The following is a 13,016-nucleotide window of genomic DNA, read 5'->3' as shown; positions in this document are numbered from 1 at the left end:
GACCACTCATAATCTAAAGTCCACATAGAGGCAATGCATTATGCTTCATAAACTGTCCTGTGCTTGTTTCACAGCCACAACCTAAAGTCAACCAGTTAGCGTAGTTGGAGGTGGAAAAAACATATAGACATTAAATTGCCAATATTTAATTTTTTATTTTCTCTCTGGTTTTGTTTAAATCTACTGTCCCCCTTACAAGCAGACCCTCATCATTGCCTCCCAGCATTACAAGAAGATCATTTTGAGTATGATGACTATGAAGCATACGCACAGCTCTTCAGGAGAAGTGATCTCACCCTGTGTGTGGCTCAGGATAAACCTCTCACGTTCCTCTAACTGTTTTAGTCGTGTTACACCAGGGAGGAGGCATTTGTCTTTGCACATTTCTCAGATAATTATAGATGCCCGCAGCAGCAGCAGCAGCAGTTGTGGCTGCAGTGCCTTGCTCGGAGGCACAGTTTAGATTCTAGAACAGAACTAGCAGCTGGCCTGTATCTGGTTTCCTGTGTGTAGAGCGTTTTGGCAGAGAAATGATTATGGGTTAATGATTTATGAGTGAGAGTAAACATCTCATCATTTACCCAATACAACCTTAGATTGCTTTTAAATGTTTAACCAAGAAGGAAGATCAGATCAGATCCAGGGTCAGGCAGAGTTTGTATCACCAGACATGGTACCAGCAGTATCAGCAGTCCAGAGAGGTTCCATCCACACACACATACACACACACATGCACACGCACACACACGCACACACACACGTACATGCACATACACACACACACACACACACACACACACACACACAGGGCTTTACAGTGTGTGTTTTCACATATGATAGGAACAGCACAGAATGCAGAGTGATTTTTGGGGATTAGGTCTTCTTGTGTTAAGTCATGCGTCGCCCTGACAACCACCATAGGAGCTGTGCTGGTGTCCTGCCAAGGTTAAGCTTATGGAAACCTCCACTCTCTCTCTGTCTGCCTCATTCACTCCCTTCTACATTCACAGCTTTTCTCATAGACTTTCCCCAAATCATCTGATACATCTTCTTTTTAAAAAAAAATTTCTTAGGTATTTTTTAGGCATGTTTATGCTTTATTGACAGTGCAGAGAGACAGAGGTGAAATGGGGCAGAGAGGGGAGTGTCATGCAGAGGGAATCGTACCCGGGTCTGATTATCTGATACATCTTCAACTTCCAGGTTTTTTTTTCCACTTGATTTTCCACACAAAATGCTCTTTTTTCGAAGGGTGGAAGATTTGACGTCGGTACAACAGATTTTTACTGAAAGTCGCAATTTATCCAGCGATAGTGTTTTTTTTTTCCTCTGGAGCAGACTGGACAGACCAGTGAGGTTTACAGTAAACACGGCCGATCCATTCCACTTATGGAAAGTAAAGTACAACAGAAAAGTTTGGAGAAAATGTTAGTGAGCTGTTACACCAGAGAAGGGAGTGGACTGCAGGTTTGATCTATGATGGATTTCAATTCACATTCTAACTTGTACTCTAACAAAATAAACACCAGTAAATTAAATTAACTTTTTCCAATATTATGACATGGACTATTTCATTCTTTTTTTCTTTAATAGCAGAGGCAACTGTCATTGATTTATCTAAAACTATATTGTATTCACTTGTGTAGAAGAAATAGTTCATGAGGCTTTTTCCAGCAATTGCCCTGACATAAGTAGCAGAGTCTTAACGAGCCCTAAATGATAGATTAAAGTGGTTACCATTGATTCCCCCTGGCTTTAATTGTTTACTGACATGTACCTTTAATCCCTTAATTCAATTGACTTCAATTGTGTAAATTCCTAAAGCGGCTTCAGCGCCGAGGTGTCACCTGTATTGTACCATTCAGTCACTCGGTTAGCTAAATAGCTCCGACCTTTCTTTTATAAATGTGTATGTACACATGTGTATGTACACATGTATATGTTCATATGTCATTTATATAATTTGTATTTATACATATATTTCAGTGATTCTTGAGAACCGTGACAAAAGGTCGTCTTCAACATGTAACTGCTGTTATGTTTAAAACTAAAAATATTTAAAATTGTAGATCTTATTAGGGATTAAGAATAGAATGTCTGGAGCACAATTATTCCCTTAGATTAAATTTAAACATTATTATGTCAAATATATGACACTTGTTATCTTCTCACGACGTCCAAAACAGTGTGTCCTCAGAGAAGGTTTCAATCTTTCATATGCAATAAAACCTATTAAAATGTACTTTAATGATTAGAAAGAGCTTTTTTCTTCAAAAGCAACACTAATTCATCTTTCATATCAATAAAAACGGTTTTTGCTACAACACATTTATGTTTTATAAGGATTTTAAGTGGTGGGACAACTTTACTTTACGTCAACACCGTCAGACATTTCATTATGTAAAATGTAATAAAATTAGGCGAATAGGGGTCAGCTGTCACTTTGAAGGACCTCTTGTCAAATTCTACCTCTGCAGAGTACATTAGGGTCAGACAGGCTCTGATAAGTGTTGTAGTTTTAGAATATTTTACATTCCGAATATTGAAAGTCCTGTGTCACAACCATGATATGTCAACACCGACTTACAATTTCTGAAGAAGTTATTTGAAATGTTTTGATAATTTTATTTTCCTGAAGTAGTTCATACTAGCACCTAACATCAACAGAAAAACCAAATGGCTACTAGATACATTCCATTTGTTATGTTTAAGAAACGTTAAATATGTCACCACCGTCAGACATCTGACGGTGGTGACAGGCCAATGACGGTAAAAAAAACAAAAGCTGGTAGGTTGTGTCAAAGCTTAGCTCAGTAGCTTAGTATATGTTGGATACATACAGGTACATGTCATTTAATTTGCCTAAACATAGGGTTTGTATTTCTTCAACCTTGCACCCTGTTTTGTCCCTCTTCTCAGAATCACTGATTTATTAGATTGTGTGCGAAAAAGAAAAAAAAAATACTTCAGTCGAAAATAACAAACACTTATCTCAGCATCAGCTTGTTATTATTAAAATAAATGGCCAATTATATGTTATCGATGAATATGACGACACTTTCATGTTAATATTTGAATATGCTCATGTGTATTGTTTACATCCACTAACGGTGTGTGTGTGTGTGTGTGTGTGTGTGTGTGTGTGTGTGTGTGTGTGTGTGTGTGTGTGTGTGTGTGTGTGTGTGTGTGTGTGTGTGTGTGTGTGTGCGTGCGTGCGTGTGCGTGTGTGTGTGTGTGTGTGTGTGTGTGTGTGTGTGTGTGTGTGTGTGTGTGTGAAGGCAGATTAAAAAGAAGCTTGTCCTTCACCGCTGCTGTTTTAAACACACACACACACACGCACACACACACTGGAGCATTTGCTAACAGACCGCACAATAGAAAGCGCCTCCTCTGTGGATTTCCTTCCTTTGCTGAGAGCAGATCATTTCCGATGAGGCCTCACCACCAGATACTACCTGGTGGTGGGGAACAGTAGCTCGGAAGGTCAAACATCCCTTTTTGTTTTCTTCCTCTTGTCAACCCGGGGATCCAAACCCCTCCTTGTGTAGGACCCAGGGCCAGGCTAATGAAAAGCTGCTGCTAGCTGTGGTCATGTGGGGAATCCACTGCAAGAATAGAAAAGCTTAAAGGGGGACAAACTGGTGGAGCTAAAAAGTGTCCAAAAAGGCAGTGACTGACCATACAACATTAACATCATGTCAGCCCAGATGAAACACTGTATACTAAACACATGCACACAAACACATGCACACACACACACACACACACACACACACACACACACACACACACACACACACACACACACACACACACACACACACACACACACACACACACACACAGAGCAGAAGCAGTGTGGAAGTTGAAAGGGTATTGCCCTTAAATATGGAAAGTGGGGTCAGTGTTAGTGAGCAGCAGCATGGCTTTGTGGTAAAGGCAGTAGCAGCAGTAGTGACACACCCTGTACAGTGAACCGATGGAACAGTTAGTCTGCCAGTCAGGCGTGTAATGAGTCGGCCTATGTATAGTTTAGTAATAAATCATTGATATATTTGCCGCCTCGGAAAGCAGCCCATTGTTCTCTCTGTGTATGAGCATTGTAGGCCTTTGTCAGGACTATGATGTTTGATGTGCTCACTGACTCACTGATGTAAGTCTGAGGACTGATTAACTCAATAACTTGAATGGCTTTCCATGTGGCTGATTGACTGGCTGATAGTTGACCTATTGACTGTCTATAGAGTATGTTACCAGTCAATGCAGTAATGTTTTGGAAACAAACAATGTAAAATGCAACAGCCTGTGGACATCTGAAGTGAACATTCAACACATGATTGTTGATCTTATTTTATTATGAATTCATCTGATCCTCCACCGTCTCTGGCTGCATTGTTTTGCTCCTGTTCAGCCTTACCTCCAGTGTCCACTGGACACAGTCATGTCGCGTGAAATGCATTTTTTAATGTGTATATATAAATGCCTACATTATTGGACAGTTACTGTGAATTTAATATTTAAATACACTTCAGGTGAATAGGTTGATGATAACTATATAACCGTGACACATTGCCAGATAATATCTGACATTAAAACAATTATTTTACTTAATTAAAACATTTTCAGAAATGTTTTGAATAAATATGCAAATTTGGAAAGTTAGGCTAAATGTCCATTTTTGGACTCTTTATTTATGCTAGTATGAAGAAAGACATGTTATGGGGAAATAAATAGACGGAAATCTCAAAATTGACCATTGCTTGAAAAAATGATGTTTTTGCCTACTTTAACGGTGGCCTTTTGCCTTGACATACTGAAATCCAATATTCCCTAGATTGTTTTATGTCACAACAGTCTGTGAAGAAGGAGAAGGACTTCTACAGTGTCCCCTCTGCATGTAAACACTTAACAGAAAATGTTTTTACTAAATCAAACTGAGATGGCTGCATAACATATGGTGACACACAACCACAAAGTATCAGCTCCTATCAAAAAAGGATTTGAATTACAATATTTGTCTAAAAATCTCATAACTACTGTTTATAGTGCCAATGTGGCTGCTGCTGTATAATAGGCTACTTTAAGATGCTTTATTTTGTTAATAACATTTCCATTTGTCCCTTAGAGCTGTGACTATGTTGGTTCTGAACCTGTTGAAACAGATAAGGGCATTCTCCCAAACCTACCAATGACTAAAATACAATTTAACGTATTTTTTAAGGGTCCAAAACAGTAGTACACAAACACCCTTTTGGTCATGTAATGTAGTTTACCATGTACTCCATTCTCCTATTGAAGAATAGTCCAGCAGAGGGGGCTGTGGAGTTATGTCTGTAACTTGTTTGGATTGCTTCTGTTTGAGGGAGCTGAATGACCAAAAAACATTTGAAAAGTCCACTTACTTTATAAAAACCTCCTGTCATGTCATATCTTCAATTCATTTCTATGGTAGCTCTGCCACACACAAAAAGGCTTAGGATCATAATTTACTGAGGATTAAGGGCTGCATGTATTAAGTAAAGGGCTGTGATGTTAATATGTTCTCTTGCATTAATCTTTGGAATAAGACCTGAAAGTCTAACTCTGCTGTTTGAAGAATGTAAAGCAGGACACATGAAGAGAGGGCATATATATTAGGTGTTAACTGTAGACGACAGATAGAGAATGTTATAAAGATGGAGATGAGACAGATTAACAAAGTGAGTGTCTGGGCAGAGAGAGATTAATCTGGCTTTAAAATGACACACAACATGACTGGGCAGATTTCCCCTGTGTCAGCCCAACTCCCACTTGAGCTACTGAGGGTGTGTGTGTGTGTGTGTGTGTGTGTGTGTGTGTGTGTGTGTGTGTGTGTGTGTGTGTGTGTGTGTGTGTGTGTGTGTGTGTGTGTGTGTGTGTGTGTGTGTGTGTGTGTGTGTGTGTGTGTGTGTGTGTGTGTGTGTGTGTGTGTGTGTGTGTGTGTGTGTGTGTGTGTGTGTGTGCGCGCGCGCGCGTGAGGGTTTGTGTGCGCGCGTGAGGGTGTGTACGTGCACAAGCTTTGTGCGCTTTATGCTTCTGTGTTGTTGCACCAAGGGTCCTGCTGCATCTCTTTCATACATTGTAATCCAAGCTAAAACTGTGCCCCCCTGTGGTAGAGAGTGACATTACATTAAGGTTGTTATTGGTGTATAGGAGTTCTCCTCCACTTCTGTCACCATGAATTATTACTCTTAAAGGTACAGTGTGTACTTTTATTGGCATTTTTCAGAAAACACCTGTTATAAATGGAATTTAATATACATACGTATGTTTATTAGTGTATTGAATTAGTGTTTTAACTTAAACTAAGCCTGTTATAAAGGGGCAGGTTGCATCACCATGTTGCACCACCATGTTTCTACAATAGCACAGAACAGACAAACTCAACAGCCTTTAATACATTTTATAATGGGTATGCCGGAATGCACCTGTTGGAAAACGAAGGAGTACTATAGAATACATAGCTAAATAAATACATATTTGCTTCATCACTAGAAAGTCTTTTGGCAGTGGTGATGCCATCTTCAGTACCTAGCTTCTTGTCCTCGAAGGCCACCGTAGCTTCTGTAAATTCTGAGAAAGGGAGGGGTTATCAAGAGAGCATTGCAATCTAGAATCTGAGCACTAGATGCTGCTCTATAGCTAAGATTAAACACTGTACCTTTTAAAGGTCACATGGTATGCTCTTTTCAGGTTCAAAATTGTAATTTGGCTTTCTACTATAAACTTTTTTCATGGTGAAGAGTAAAAAAGTGCCATCGTTGAATCTCCTTTTTTCAGCCTCTGTCTAAAACCTCAGTTTTTGAGCTTGTCTCTTTAAGCCCCGCCTTTCAAACAGCCTAGTCTGCTCTGATAGGCCCGTTTGAATGTATCTGCCAGTTTAGATTCAGGGGCATCTGGGGGTGTGCTTATCACAGGTGGCGGTAGTGCTAAGTTAGGTTGGAAATGACATCATAAGGGTAGAGCAATCTGACTGGAGTTTTTGACCACAGGCTTTCAGAAAGGTGGAGATGGAGAAAAGAGTGAGGGTTGTTTTTCTCATACGTTGAGTCTCTAGTCACATTGAGGAACCATAATAATAAAAAATACTTTTTGTGAGATTTCGGTAAACAGAACATGGTGTTTGGTGTTTTGTGCCCCCCAACGGAGCCTTCAAGGCAGCTCTGGTTAAGGTTAGGGTTGAGGTTAGGGGATAGGGCCTTTTCAGTCAGCGCTGCCTTGAAGGTTGGGGGGCACAAAAAACTATCAAGCAAAGAACACATTGGTTATGTCACAGAACCATTTGATTCTGCTGAAAAAAAAACAATATAGGATGAGGCGGCCTCTCTTTTGCCTATTCTCATGTCTCATTGTTCAAAGACCTACTTCACCAGTGGAAATATGAAGGTGTATTGAACTCTGAGATCCTATGTAGTATAAATGTGCAAAATGTTTAGAAATCGGTTCATCCTAGCCTGAGAAAAGGCAGAAAGAGTGTTTTATGGTCTCACAGTGCGTTTACATGCAGACTCATAATCGGGTAACTAAACGAATAAGACCTCAACAGGACTTTTAAACTGCATGTAAACTAGTTATCCGATCTACTTCGGACACAAATCGGCACAATAACGGACAAGAGAAGTCGGATAAGAACACCTAGATAACTCGTTCATTGTCGGCTTTCTCTCTGCATGTATACAGGGATCGGACATCGCATATCGGACTTCTCGTTCTGTGCTTGTGTGCCTGCGCGTCATAGACATTATAATGTCTATGCTGCGCGTGATAGGGTTATTGACGGAAGGGAACCGGACGTGGCTCTAAAACCACTTGTTGAAAGCATGGTTGAAAGGGCTACAGCGCCACCTAGCATAGTGGAGACAGCCATGCATCGGACATTTATCCGATTTCTGAAAGGCCATGTATACTCAGACAAGTGACACGGTCCGTTCGAGTGTCTTGTTCGATATATGTGATAATCCAATCTAGTCTGTAGGGTTAGACTGTCTAACCCTACAGTTTGTCCAGTTGTGATGTCAGATTCTCAGGCTAGGATGAACCGATTTCTAAAAATGTTGCACATGTATACTACATAGGATCTCAGAGTTCAATACACCTTCATATTCCCACTGGTGAAGTAGGCCTTCAAGCGTTGGACAGCCATCATTGAACACTTCTCTCTCTCTCTGTGTGTGTTTGTGTGCAGCCATGGCAGAGCTAGACCTGAGCCTGAGTGATGCGCTGACAGACAGCGTGGCCCAGGCCGGCCCAGAGAGCAGGGTGGAGAGGGACTTTGTGGCTCAGCTGGAGGCAGAGGCCTTTGACGACCAGGTGGGAGAGACGGTGGGCAAGACGGACTACATCCCCCTCCTGGACAACACTGACAGCAGCAGGCCAGGTGAGACACTCATAGTAATGGATAGGATTTATATAGCGCTTTCTATGGAGGTCACTCAGAGACGCTTAAAGATGAGAGACTCATAGGAGGGAGCGCAGTGCCGTATACAGCCCCCAGAAAAAAAATTAAGAGACCTGTCTGGATTTTTCTCTTAAATCTTTATCTCTTCGTTGCTTATTGAAAATGCTCTAAATGATAATATTTGTATTGTGAATTTGGTAGAAATGTTGTCAGTAGGTCATATTATAAAATCAAAATGTTCATTTTACTCAAACATATGCCTCTAAAGAGTAAAAACAAGAGACACTGAACATTTGGAGTGGTCTCTTAATTTTTTTCCAGAGCTGTATGTTCCATCCTGTGTTAACCCAAACCTGAGTCCATTCCTCCATGTATAATAAGCATGGGGGGCCAAGTAACCTCTGTCTGTCTCATGACATGAAATATTCCTGAAAGACATTATGTGTTTGAGTGCACGGGGATCCGTGAGCACAATGCAAATCTGTTATGTTATGTAACATGAACCGCGGCAAGGCTCTGAAAATGACTGATAGTAACAGACACCGCTGGACACTGGCTGACATTTTGGATCTGCCGCATTGCCATTCAGCCACGGGGAGGGGGGGGGGGGGATAGGAGCTAGAAGATAGCCAGAGCTGTGGCCGCTGCTCTGCTTAGCTTGAGGTGAAACACGTGTCCCTATACTATAGTGTCAGTGTACAAATGCCTGGTCCCATGAGTCCTTGACCAATGTGCCTGGTGAAAAAAAGGTCTAGGTCATGGGCCCCAAAAAGTATTTCAGTTTTAAAGGAATGGTGGGGGCGCCCTTAGCTCAGTTGGTAGGGCGTCCCCCCCATGGGCCTCGGCCAGCAGCGGACCCGGGTTTGATTCCAGCCCGCGGTCGTTCTTTTCATGTCACTCCCCTCTCTGCCCCATTTCAACTCTGTCTCTACACTATCAATAAAGCATAAAAATGCCAAAAAAATATCTTTAAAGTACTGGTCAAAGAGTAGAATAGAGACAAGACTAGTGAAATAATATGTTTTCCTTTTGGGTTAAGGTTTTATTTAAATCAATAAAGATGAGTCAAGCATTTCCACATAAAGATCCAAACTAATAGCGTTAGAAAGAATAAGTTTGTCTGCAAATTAGCTTTGTGCAGGTGTTTCACAATAAGCTGTGTGTCAGCTGATACATCTTGTTTCCAGAATAGAAACTTTTTTTAGCACACTCATTTTTTTCAGAGACTAAGATTATGTTGGCATATACCATAGGTCCATGGCATATACTGATGCACATGGAGTTATGGTGTCAAAGATATGACAGGATTTACCAACATGATACGGGCAAAAACACAGCAACATTTGAACAGAATGGTCGTCAATAGCCACACCTCCTAAACATGTTAACTTTTGTTTTTGCATTATTACAACAGGCTCACAAGAGCTTTGATACCCATCTTTTAGAGAAAAACACGAGTTGTGTGAACAGACATTGAATATACATGTAAAGACACTGTTCCACTAACAGCTAAGCAAATAATAATTAAAACTGTTAAAAACTAGTATGATCACCACTAGTTGGTTTGTTTACCACAAATAAACAGGAATGGATGGTAGGGCTGCACAATTCATCAGCAAATGTAATTGAAATTGCAATATGACCTACTGCAATTCTCAAATGGTTGGAATGTGCAATATTTGTTGAAAGCTAAATCTTTGTCAAACGACCATTTTATATGCTACAGAGATGTCCTGCCTATACAACAGACTAAAGAAAACATCTTTGTTTGGTACAGTTTCCCACAATAAATCTCACCATAATCATTTGAGTTTTTCAATAGAAATGAGAATAATGATGTAACAGTGATCATTCCCTCTATCATATCGCATCGGTCACAATTCTCTCAATGAGATATTGTTTCTAAATCTTTCAGCACTAACAGATGGGCACAGGAATACATAGTTAAACAGGGATGTAAGAAAGCAGGAAGATCAACATTAGCTGGTAGGGCCGGGGGGAAAAAAATCTATTCACTAAAGAATTGTGATTTTAGGAATGGACTCTTTTTGGGGGAAATCATCAGACTTGGCGAGATTTGGTTTCAGGTTTTCAAAAGGCCTTTTTCATGATGTCATGTTCGTCTTGTTTATGCTGTTTGATGCTGCTGTTAATGTCGATACATGTCAAAGACTGACTGACAGGATGTGCCTCGTTTTTGGAAATATGACTCATGACATACTGTCTTCAACTTGTTCTGTTTTAAAGGTTCAGTAAGCGGAATGGTTCTTTTAGCTAACTAAGTGTGATAAAACATGATAAAAACCATCAAAACAGACCTTGGGAAGGATTTTTACCTGCTCCTCCATTGTAGGCGCATACACATTCACCCATCTGTCGCTCTGCACGTGCCCCGGCAGTGGACGGGTGCCGGTTTGTAGCGTTCTCTCTTCTGATTGGTTATCAGTAGTGGGATCCCCGAAAAAAAATTGCCGATTACATTCAGAGCGAGTGACTGAGAGATCGGCTTTATGAAACGGGCACACTATATAAGTGATGACTGTATGAATAAAGCGATTTAACACTTATATTAACATAAATAAATGTCTCACTTCACCTTTAATAAATAAATGGAATGGAGGACAACAGAGTAGGCCACCGTCCCAGCCCTATTAGCTGGGTGAAATAATAAGCAGCTGAGTGAAGAAGCAGATAAAGTGAAGTGACAGTGGAGCGGGCCTGACTCAGCTGGCGGGCCTGTTTTACTTACCCAGACACTGTGTTCAGACAGTCAGTCAGACTGTGTGTGGGCACTGGGCAGTGACAGCCGGCTGTAGGACAGGCCCGTGGGTGGCTCTACCAGTGATCAACTGTGGCACGCTTGTGTGTGCATTAGGGACAAACACAGACATGCTGACAAGCCAGAGTGCCAAACAGCAGGGCCATGGCGCTCCAAAAAAATGATTGTCCACTGTCAGAGAGAGAGAGAATGTATATTTAGTATGTAGTGTAGTAAGTATGTGATTTGGAATGCAGGGTAGGTGTATGGGTGAACTAGAGGCAAACTGTGAAGTGCTTTGGATAAAAAGCAGTCCCATTTGCCACGTGTGCTATGTGTGTTCCAGCCGTGTGTCTGTGTCTTGATGTGCGCACCAGATAAATAAAGTGCAGTGATTCAGCAGTCAGATGTCACACAGTGTCAGCCTTCTCCAGTGTCCAAACCCCTGACACCGGCCAATATGTGCTAGCCCTCTGCCTTCCCCTGCCTGACCAGAGTGGGCCTGTGTGTGGTTATTAACAGCCAACCCCTACAGGCAGTCAGCACAGATAGCCACTGTAGCGAGGTGCCCTTTATAAAGCCTTCAAAGTCCGGGTCAATGCTTTCCATTAGATCGCTGTCTGTCATATTTCCGCAGACACAAACCAATACGATGCGCTTAGATTTTTTTCAATTTGTCCAAGCTATTAGCTCTCAGATGGATAGTATAATGTGTTTGTTGCTTGTTCGTGTGTGTGCGTGTGTGTGTGTGTGCAGACTCGGGTGCTGCGATGGAGAACGGACAGCAGGGAGCTCATGGGGTGCAAAAGCCTGGTAAGACATCATATCCCACAATTCCCTCTGCTGCCGTCAGTTAGTCTGCTAAGGCATGCCTGGTCGTCATGGTCTTTTCATGTCATTTGAGTCCTCTTTACTAAGTTTTGTTCCTCACTTCAGTTTCGATGTATTCGCTCTTTCAAAGCATGATGTAAGCAGCTCTCTCACTGCTCTCCATCATACTCCTTCACTGTCGCACCACAAGGCTACTGCTCTTTCTGTTTAGAAAGCCTTAGCCTTCCAGTCTGAGTCGTTCATCTGAAGAAAATATGGTAGAGAAATAATGTAAACATGTCAGTCACGTTCACGTCCTAGCACAGTGTGTATTGAGTTTATTTAAAAACATTTGGAAATGGGGCTGCCTTCAGTTTCCCATGCACTGTGTATAGTCTATAGCCTATTTCAGCCTCGTCTGTGGAAATAAAGATAACTGGACAAGAGTTCTTCTGCTTCGTTCCTCTCACTGCATTTAAATGCATTCACTATATTACAGAGAAATATGTCTTGTTAAAGAAAAAGAGCACCAAGCCCAACCCAGCATAACAGTTTATTTTAAATTAATATTTTTATGGAAAATTCATGTGTTTTTCTTCAATAGCTTCTAATTCATCCGACCCAGTGTCTCCAAATTATTTGTTCACACAAAATTCCTCATATTTAGCCTCTTAATTTTCCTCTCAAAGTGCACCACATTCATGCATTTCACTTTAAAAGGTACAAAAAAATCTCCTGGAGGGGGCATACCCCGGACCTCCCTAGTAGGGTCTGGTTCTCTGCTGGCTACTATTTTCACACAGCAGGACATTGGAGGCTATAGCGAAAAAACACTGGCTGTGTGAAGGACATTTAACAATAGTCAATAATTTGGGCAAATCTGTCTGCCTATCTTTCTCACTCCGCTGCACACTCAGTCACTACTATCCACGCTTAAAGGAAGCAGGATTAAAACACTGGACTAAGATGTTCAAATGTATTTAAAAAAACAAACAAACAAAAAACATACTTCGATAAAGATGTTAAAATGTT

The 13,016-nt window shown here is 41.1% G+C and overlaps 1 protein-coding gene across 1 annotated transcript in view; it reads left to right on the top strand.

The window, feature by feature from the left end:
- LOC307267833 (uncharacterized protein) overlaps positions 1-13,016 on the top strand; it is a 116,411-nt gene that overhangs the window by 26,760 nt on the left and 76,635 nt on the right. The window contains exons 2-3 of the mRNA XM_080050261.1: positions 8,204-8,395; positions 11,931-11,987. Of these exons, the coding sequence (XP_079906387.1) occupies positions 8,206-8,395; positions 11,931-11,987 (247 nt within the window). The 5' untranslated portion in view covers positions 8,204-8,205. The remainder of the gene's footprint in view (positions 1-8,203; positions 8,396-11,930; positions 11,988-13,016) is intronic.

Source organism: Ammodytes marinus (genome assembly GCF_949987685.1).
Source record: "Ammodytes marinus genome assembly, chromosome: 21".
NCBI classification, from domain to species: domain Eukaryota; kingdom Metazoa; phylum Chordata; class Actinopteri; order Uranoscopiformes; family Ammodytidae; genus Ammodytes; species Ammodytes marinus.
The sequence above is the reverse complement of the archived record's forward strand: the minus strand, read 5'-3'. Positions and strand labels throughout refer to the sequence as shown.